Raw genomic sequence first — 10,001 nt, forward strand, 5'->3', positions numbered from 1 at the left:
CATGAATATCACAAGTTACACACAGCTAGAATGACACGTGAACAGACATGAAACGCACACAGAAGATTTATTGTATCAAAGTCAACAAGTTTATTGTGTAGATCCTTTTCCAGATGGTTTCTCCCTTTTTTTTAATACCATGAATACAGAAAAAGGAAGTGCAAAGGAAAAAAAAAAAAAAAGAAGAAAATCAGTGTTTTGCTTCATTTGGGGCTGTCGGCCTGGCTGTCCCCTTCACAAATAACTTGCTCCGTTTTACTTTATAACATCATCATCATTGCCGTCATCCGGTAATGAGCCATTAACTCTTCCCCCATCACATTATCGGATGATTTATGTGTACAGTATCAGGTAGCATGAATCATCCACAGACCACTGCGAGCGCTGACCTCTGCCTGAAAGCAAGTTCCCATTTAAACGCGGCCTCGGCTGTGTTGAAACAAAATTCCCTTGTCATAAAAAATATAAAATACAATTTGGTTTAATCAAATGTCATTTAAAAAAAATAAAAAAAGGGCATTACAAATGTTAGTAACATTATTGCATACATATAAAAGAGAAGACAATGAATCTCCCACATCAGTACTTAGTGTTGGTTCTGCAGAATCTATCTAAAGTTAATGTCAGAAACGTAGTGAGAAAATAAAATAAAGAATTAGTATATATATATTTTTAAATGTAACAGAGACATCTGGTTGTAGCAGCTAAGACAAACATGTATACTAAAATAAAAGAAATCCCTTTGGTAGCTACAGTGAAGCTATGAAACCCACAGCAAGCTAACCCGAGACATGTAAACACACAAGATTCACACAAACGCCGTCGGTTAGAAACGGCACAGATTTAAAAAAAAGAATGAAGACGAGCTGCCAAACTATAGTCTCCCTGTATCACGACAAACCTACATATATATGTAACAGCGCCACAATAATACATGTAAACACATGGCTACAAAAGGTCCTGTAACTTACACACAAACATAGTTCAGTTGGGTTTGCGAATAGTGTTCACAGCTGTTTGGGCCCAATCTCCCAGCGTGCTGGAGAGGTGCGAGGCTCGACGCGTGAGGTTGGAGCAACTGAGTTTACCGCTGGGGTCAAACTTCCTCAACACTTTCCCTCCTGAGCGTTCCCTTGAACTGGGTCTGCAGAGGGAACAAACACAAGAGGGGGTTCAAAGCGTCTCCAGCTGTCACTGGCACAGCTGTCGCACTTTAAAGGGACATTATGTAATTTCTTCCCCATCTAGTGGTGCAATTTTATTTTGCAAAGTCGAATGAATTTGTTCTCTAGCGCCTGTGAAGCGTTTTCAAATGTGCGCTGCAACTACGGCAAGCGGAATGTGTCAAGATTCAAGAAGCTATAGCTTCAGACTCAAGGTCCATACAAACAAAAAGAAATCAAGACACACAGTACAAAGGATTACATAACACACATACAACAACACTATAAATACAGATGACAGATAACATGTCAGATAACATAAGTTGACATAGCCTTTGGTGTGCAAGCAATGCAATTAGTCATATTCCGGGAGTTACCGGAAGTGACGTCGACGCGGCGTTAGCATTAGCAGAGTTAGCAATAGGAGCATTAGCAGCGGTAAATAAACTCCCGGTAAACTTACAAACTTTCTAATGCCTCGTTTTGTGAGTTAAGAGCCAATGTGTACTACGGCAGAAGTTTGGTAACAATCAATGCATTATTAGTGGGATAATTTACGAGATAAAAATCTATTTAGCATTTTTTTTTTAAACTTTATTAGTAAATCAACAAAATAACAGTTTACAAATGTGAGCATAACGCCAAAAAGAAGATAGCCAGGGGGAGCATAGAATAATAATAAAAAGAAGAAGATGACCTTCATGATGCACTTACAAAGATAAAGCTAATGAACACAAAGACATATGTGCCAAGGAATAAAATCTATTTAGCATTAGCGGCTGTAATAAGCCATTTGGCGGAAATGACGTCATTGGCCTGGCGGGGAAATCGCGATTCGAAGTGCTTTATGTCCCTTTCGGCACTTCGTCGTTTTTCATTGACCGGAAGGACATGGCAGCCTCCATAGAGCTTGCCCGCTCTATGTAGATACAGACAAGTTATTCTTCACTCAGGAGGATAAGTGAGATTTTTGACAGAGATCATTTTACACCAATGAGGACTAACTTATGAATGAATATGTTGATTTGAGCTAATAAATGACTTAATTTATTACATAGTGTCCCTTTAAGAACATATAAGATGGGGTACAGTAAATGTATTCGGGTGGGGGGATTCAATTTTTTAACTTAAAATGGCTTTAAATATGCCCTCATTATTGGATGGTTGTCCATCTAGAAAGTAGATTTTCAAGTATTCTTAAAACTGCAACAAATACTGGATTTTCAGTCCAATCACGACTTTAATTCCAATAACATGACGTCAGGGTTTTAAAGGCGTTTCTGAGATTCGTAGACATCATGGCGAGGAGGAGGAGAAATAAGAGCATTTCAGGGTTGTAAAGTCAGAGAGAAATGTGAGTTGGACAGCGGAGAAGAACATCCTTTGCTCGGACCCTTGGGTTATTTATCAGATGCCAAATCATTGCAGACTTTCACAGTTTTGTATGCAAAGCAGTCCATAAATGGTTGCCAGGTTTGTTCTGCCATGCGCCTTCATGCCACAAAGTTAGTAACAGAGAAAACGTCTACATGACTTTTCAAGTCTTAGAAGGATTATTTGGTAGACGTTAATTTACCTTCCGTCCTACTCCATAATAAGGGAATAGTTGAGCTGCCTGTTGAGAAAAACACTTTTTTTAAAACTCTAAAAAGGAGGAGATCTTTTCATAGAGCGTAATGAAAACAGATAACACACCAGGTCCCTGTTCATGGGCGTCTCTGCTGCTCACAGTGTATCAAATTCTTTATGGATCCGACGCTGCTCTAACGGTTTTTTTGAATGTCAACACAGGAAGTGATGCAAACATCATGCACGAGTCTTTGAAAAGCCCACTTATGTTATTTCATGTGTCTCCAATTCCCACAGCCGCTCACTCCCTCCTTATCCGAATACCAGAAACACAGACCCAGGTCAAACCGAGGCGGGAAGAATGTCCAGGGGGAGGGGGAGGAAGTCTGGGGACCCACAAGCTGCACTACAGGCTGAGATTCTTTAGGTGGGAGGAGGGCAGTCACATGCCTCCTCAGTGCAGAGGACTCATAGTCTCAGTCTCCTCTATGCAGGGAAGACGTGACTGCAAGGAAACGGACTGATGGCTTCCTCAAATACACACAATACTCACATGCACTTTGATTCACACACAGTCTGGAAAAGGTTTAACCTCTCCTGTATTCAGTATTTAATTGCTGAATTTCTAAGTATCACAAACACACAAAAAGGGACCAAAACAATTTATCAAAGGGAAAAAAAAAAAAAAAAAAAAAAAAGAATGCTTTACTTGTTTTCTCTGCCAATGATGTCATCGAAGGCCTTGGACAGGCGTTTGAGCCGCCGCAGTCCACTGGACACCGACTCCAAATCTTGGTCAAATTTTCTATCACGGCAGATAAAACAAACAGAGTTATGTACAGAAACCAAGCAGCCATAAGAGAAAAATCACAGAAACCCCAAGGACTGACCAACGAAGCCCACACAAAATAATGGAGACGGATTGAATGCGGCTTGTTTTGGAACGTACAATCTTTGGTTCTGTGTGTTGGGGGAAGCAAAGGGACTTCGTAATGCTGCCATTCGGACCAGTTGTCTTCTGCCTCCGCCTGTTTTCACCCCACGTACTGATGCCTCTGGGGTTTTCCGTCCTCTAGAAGCCGGAGTGCGCCCAGGCGTGCGTCTGGGTGTTGCAGCCCGACCAGGGGTATGCCTCGGGGTGCACGAAGTCGAAGCACTAGCATCTCCATCACGGCCCGGGGTGGCTACCAAACAATCCTCTCGTGAAAACTCTCTGGTCCTCTGAAACCTCTGGGCGAAGGAGAAAAGAAAGAGGAAGATTACCATAATGGTGAAGGAGAAAAAGGAAAAAAATAACAACTCAAAAACAAATACTCTGAACTGAGACCTCCACATCCAACCATAAAAGTTCCCCCACCTGATACATTCCAGTCATGGAGTTCCGGGCGCTGCGAGTAAATTTGCGGACTGCGTTGGGTTTAGGCTGCTCCTTCAGGGTTTCCCTTGTTGGATGCTCGGGGAGGGAGGGAGCCTGGACAGACCGCAGTGGGAGCCGCTTGCGCAAAGACATTCGCAGAGAGTTCAGCGAAGACGAGGAGCGCATCTTACGGAAACGGTCGGGGGCATCCGGGGAGTTCTCAGCATCATCAGATTCATCCAGGACCGTGTGCGCCCGCCAGACCCCAACCACAGCTCTACCAACACCATCCATCACTGAAGACACCGTTCTTAAACTGGGCAAAGATTTAAAAAAAAAAAAAAAGGAAAAAAAAGAATTAGAATCAAAATAAATCAGTAAAATAAATTTTACAGAATCTGGCAACCATTTTTGACCTACCTTTGTTGAAGACATGGACACTGACAGCATTGCAAAATAATTACTGTCTGTAACTTTATTTCTCTTGTTGTTGTTTTTTTTTTAAATGGTGGTCTGGCTGTATAATGTGTAATATGTTTGTTCTTTGTCTGGTGCGGGAGGGGATGGGAGGGGTGAATGGGGGACATTTTTGTTTTGCTCACTCAGTGTTGTTTGTTTGTATGTTATGTTTATCTTGTCTACTATTTGAAAATTCAATAAAAAGACCTTGATCAAAAAAATAAATAAATCAGTACAATTGACTTCTCTGTAAATGGAACATCTTTTTTTTTTTTTCGGAGTTTTGTTTTAACTTTATTTCAGCCTGACAGATAACCAGTCATATTAGTCACTATAAGTAAAAGGCATAAAAATACCTCCACTCTATGACATTGCTAGAAAAAACCCCCACAAAAAACTATCTTGTTATTTCTAAAAATCAATATGAAGTAACAAGCATCATATCAAACACGAACGATTAATAGCCCTGTGCGCGTTCATGTGGACCTCGTGTTAACGAAAACTTTAAGAGGGGCCATTTACTGTAAAATAAAAATAAAAAAAAATTGTGGAAAATGTTAACGAACTAAGGACGGGAAATTAAGGTGAAAATGACCCGTAACGACCAACAGCAATAATCGTGTTAGTGCAGCCTCCTTGGCTTTTCTTTGTTCAGGACCATGTTGCTTTGGAGGCTGCCTTGCCCTTAGCAACGAACGGGACTGTATCCGAAACACCGCAGGAGAAAGGAACAACTGATTTAAAACTATCACTTGCATGCGTTGACTTTGCTGGGGAAAAAAAGCTTTCCATTTCACACTCTTGAAACGTCGTCTGGCAGCGCCACCCCAAACATTTGCTTTCTTATTATCACAAAACAACAACAAAGAAAACCTGCCGTGTTCGGCTCAGTTTATTCTAGAAACACGTCTAAGTTCAATATACAGCAAAAGAGACACGGGGATAGACTACCAAACCATAATCTGCGCCACTAGCTTACCTGGAAAAGTAACACTTTGGAAAGTCGTCCGTCCTTTCTGCCTCGCCAGCTCCCTTTTTACTCTCTCAGTTTGAATTTGGCGGTGGAGGAAGGAGGAGGAGGAAGACTGCACGCAGAGCTGCATCCTCGCGCTCTCTACGCAAAGATAATGACGTATTACGCTGCGCTGCGTCGGTCCAAATTGTATTCAAGATGCAGAAATATAGGCAACTTTAAATAATAAACTGGACACTCAGATTAAATTAATTGCTATCCCCCCCCCCAAACAGAAAAAAAACATTTTTTTCATGCTGCATTTTTTACATGAAAAGGTATATTTGTTATACCTGAAATGTTTAATGTTTGAATGCTGTGTGGGACCATACAATAAGCCTACGGTTTATGTGTGTTCTTGTGATTCTTTATTATATTCTGACATGGGATAAGAGTAGATTCTGATTTAGATACTGACATTTATTGAATGGCAAGTGTAATTCAGTAAAATCCAATAGACCCATGAAACATAGAAGGGCACAATCAACGCAATGCTGTGACGTTTTTAAGTTCTTTTGTTCATAACCTACAATATATTTTGTAATTAAGTGAGGACATTGTCACGTGAAGTAGTGGAATTTAAAGGTAATTAATTTTTCAATCAATATGACTGATATAGTTATATGATAATGTGAAATGAATTGCCAAAAATGTAACATTTGTATTCCAAGACCCTTGACAAAATAAGCAGAGAGCAATTCTTCTTTTACTATTACTTTAATACATTATTGAATAGAAACCCAATAATAAATTCCAACAGGTTATCTTTGCTATTCCTGTAACAACCTTAGTAATCCATCTCTCCAACATGCTGTGCAAGTACAGTTTTATACATAGTTTATAAGTTTGTATGTAACTGTAAAGCTACATGATACATTTACATGTATATACCGTGAATCTCAGCTCTTTACCGTAGATTGTATTTAATTTAGCAACAACTGAATGCAGTCTAATGTAATATGTTTACCTTAAACCGTGGAGTTGTGTTAATAATCTAAAAAGGAATTTTCTGGATACTGAAAGCATTGAATCTCATATACTATACAAATCTCTTAATTATCTTAATGCACCTTACAGTATGACTTACTTTCTCAAAATAACAATAGTAAAAACACTGAAATATTTTTTAAATAATCAATTTAATGTCCAGAGTACACTATCCTGTGTAGTCAAAGATAATGTAGGTTGTGCCTATCTCAAACATATTTTCTATGAGTTGGATCCTCACATTCTTGCTCTTTGTGTTGTTTGACACTGTCGTAAACATTAAATTCAACCTTGATGCCTTTTTTATTCCTCTTTGAAAAATACATCATTTGTGCAGCCTGTGAAAGCAGCATACATTATCATTTATCATTTGGACTCTTGTCATTATCTTACATCAACATCCCATTCAGCGATTTGCACATTTACATATAAATGGTATTCAGTGGAATGTGACCAGTAGATGTCACTACAGATCTGTACGTGAAATGCTTTCAAGAGATTTTTGTCATGACCTCCTTTTTTGTTTTGGTCTGTTGAAAGCACAAACAAGCCATTGTGTCAGTTTTTCTCTGATGGTTCATGCATTTGCTTCTCCATGGTCGACATAAACTTGTCTGTACATAAAACTTTAGACATTTATATCCCACAAAAGATGCTGCTTGAAAAATCTTCGACACGTTAAAATGGTTCCCAACATCACATGACACAGTGGTGTGACGCAAGGGTAAAATTAGCAGATCATTCAAAGCCGTTACAGAAGACACAGAGGGGTGGGTTTTTTTCCATGTCGACTCTGTCATAACACAGTAACTGCCATCTTTTAACACAATGAAATAAACTAGAGCAGTGGTTCCCAAACTGTGGTACGCGTACCACGGAGGTACTGCAGGGGGTACGCGGCGCACAGGGAGTGTTTTTTATTTATTAAAGGGGAACTCCGGGGCATTTGAAGCGCAATCCCATTGCTAGAGGTTGTCAAATACTGACAGTAGGACACAGACTGGTGCAAATCTGCGCTCCCTGTGAGGCGATTGCGCTGTTTGCGCAGCCTGTCATGCGAGGCTAACACGTGGTGGCCAAGGGGCAAATTCTAAACCTTCCACGTAAAACAACAACTTGCACACTGCAGAAACGTCACACCACTTTATAAACCATCCGACAATAAAGTCACAAGCCTTACCATCAAAACCATATGCATGATGGTTCTTACATTACTGGCACGGGGACGTTACAAAACAACTTTATAAACAGCATGTCACTTACCGGTTGTTCGTATGCGCGCGCATGTGAAAGCCCAAAACAGTCAATGGACGATACTCCCATATACAAAGCAATTATCTTCTCTAGAAAAACTGCGTTCAAGTATTTAAAACATTACAACAATATTACTGGGCATGTATTGTTGTAATGTTTTAAATACTTGAACGCAGTTTTTCTAGAGAAGATAATTGTTTTGTATATGGGAGTATCGTCCATTGACTCTTTTGGGCTTTCACATGCGCGAGCGTACAACTAACCGGTGAGTTACATGCTGTTTATAAAGTTGTTTTGTAACGTCCCCATGCCAGTAATGTAAGAACCATCATGCATATGGTTTTGATGGTAAGGCTTGTGACTTTATTGTCGGATGGTTTATAAAGTGGTGTGACGTTTCTGCAGTGTGCAAGTTGTTGTTTTACGTGGAAGGTTTAGAATTTGCCCATTGGCCACCATGTATGCTAGCATGACAGGCTGCGCAAACAGCGCAATCGCCGCACAGGGAGCGCCGATTTGCACCAGTCTGTGTCCTACTGTCAGTATTTGACAACCTCTACCAATGGGATTGCGCTTCAAATATACCGGAGTTCCCCTTTAAGGCGTCACACTTTTATGGAGGACTGTTTTGAGATGAATGTTACATGAGTTAGGCCTGTTAATGTATTCTTAAAAAGAGAGAGAAATGAGTTATGTTCATGTATTCTTGAAAAAAAAGAGAAATGTTACTTGTTTAAGTTAGATAACAAAGGAAGATTATTTATTATTTATTATTTATGCTATTTGGGTTAATTATTTATATTTCAAGAAAATGTTTTTTATTCTTATGTTGAATTCAACTGAGGTTAAAAAAAAAAAGAGAGAGAAAGCCTGAGAATTTTATGTTCAAGTTAAGGATATTAAATAAAATGATTTTCATGTATTAACCACTGTGTTGCTCTACTTTTGGAGAATCATCGCACGCGTTGTATGTGTGAGGGGGTACTCGTGGTGTGACAAGAAGGCTGAGGGGGTACTCAGGCCAAAAAAGTTTGGGAACCACTGAACTAGAGCATTGGACCAACGCTCTTATTCTCATTTTTGAACGTTGGCACACTGTAGCACTCTTTTTAAACACAAATTTTGGAGCTTTCAGTGGCTCCTGGGAGTTTCCTAGACGAGTATATGTTCAGAGATTCAAAGATGTGAGAATATCCAAGCAACACCTTTCACAATACAAGCTTTTTATTTTTTATTGTTGCATGTTATCACCTGTAGAAGCTGATATCAAAGGTGGGCATGGTTGCTATCCTTGTTTCATGTTATTCTGTTTTATGTGAACATGTTAAGTAATTCTTTATTGAGAAGAGCGCAAAGATCTGGACCTTGACCCTCACAACCTCAAAGTCCTTGTACTTTTGTCACATAAAGGGTAAATGTATAACATGATTTTAACAACGCTTTACTGTAATATTGTGTCAGGTGTCAAAGTTCAGTGCAAATCAGGAGAACTAATTTGAAATTTTGAATCTGATGATGATGGCATATTTCAAGATCAGATATATTTATTGGTCATGTATACATGCATACACACAAAATTTGTCCTCGGCTTTTAACCCATCCAGGTTGGCACCTGTTGACACACACATGCACATGGTCACACACTCATAGAGACAGTTGTTGTAGATCTGGATCGCTCATATTTTCAACATACAGTCGAGTGGGTAATTCAAGAAAGTGACAATGATGTCGTAGAAATGAATCTGATTAAATTCAAATGAATTAGAACACTTCGGTTGCAAAGTTTGCTGGCTATTAGAAAACTTTTTGGAAGTGGAGTTTGCACATGTTTCAGAGTGCAGTGAGCCTCGTGGTGGCATTTTTTTCAAACACTGTGTCAGTATTTTTAGTTTTATTTTTGTTAAAAGAAATAGTGATGTGGTGTAATGTGTCTGCTGTGTCTGTCAAGGGCCAGATTATCATTTATCAAACTTTAGAATGGCTTTTTTTTTTAAAAACATGACTGTACAAGTCCCTATAAACTCCTGCAACCTATTTGGGAAAAAAGCTTAAACAATTAAATCAAATAAATAAAAGAGTAACATTCATACGAATCACCTCATTGATTTGATCTTTTAATGCTCCCAGAAGAAGATTGTCCTTTCAATGCCAGCACACTTTTAATTTTTATGTATTTTATTCAAAGATGTTAAAAACAAGA

The 10,001-nt window shown here is 39.2% G+C and overlaps 1 protein-coding gene across 2 annotated transcripts; it reads right to left on the reverse strand.

Annotated features, from left to right (window-relative positions):
• Window positions 1-66: 66 nt before the first annotated feature.
• Window positions 67-5,608, reverse strand: pimreg (PICALM interacting mitotic regulator). Of its 2 annotated transcripts, XM_075487119.1 has the most exons (6): window positions 5,528-5,608; window positions 4,090-4,405; window positions 3,682-3,962; window positions 3,442-3,537; window positions 2,740-2,778; window positions 1,078-1,144 (listed from the first exon to the last, which is right to left on the reverse strand). In XM_075487119.1, the coding sequence occupies exons 2-5, from the start codon at window positions 4,381-4,383 to the stop codon at window positions 2,748-2,750; spliced, it is 702 nt and encodes a 233-aa protein (XP_075343234.1). In that variant the 5' UTR covers window positions 4,384-4,405; window positions 5,528-5,608; the 3' UTR covers window positions 1,078-1,144; window positions 2,740-2,747. The 2 variants fall into 2 exon arrangements, with proteins under 2 accessions (XP_075343233.1, XP_075343234.1); XM_075487118.1 differs by lacking the exon at window positions 2,740-2,778 and having other exon boundaries at window positions 67-1,144.
• Between the last annotated feature and the right edge of the window lie 4,393 nt (window positions 5,609-10,001).

Source organism: Odontesthes bonariensis, chromosome 16 (genome assembly GCF_027942865.1).
Source record: "Odontesthes bonariensis isolate fOdoBon6 chromosome 16, fOdoBon6.hap1, whole genome shotgun sequence".
Classification (NCBI taxonomy): Eukaryota; Metazoa; Chordata; class Actinopteri; order Atheriniformes; family Atherinopsidae; genus Odontesthes; species Odontesthes bonariensis.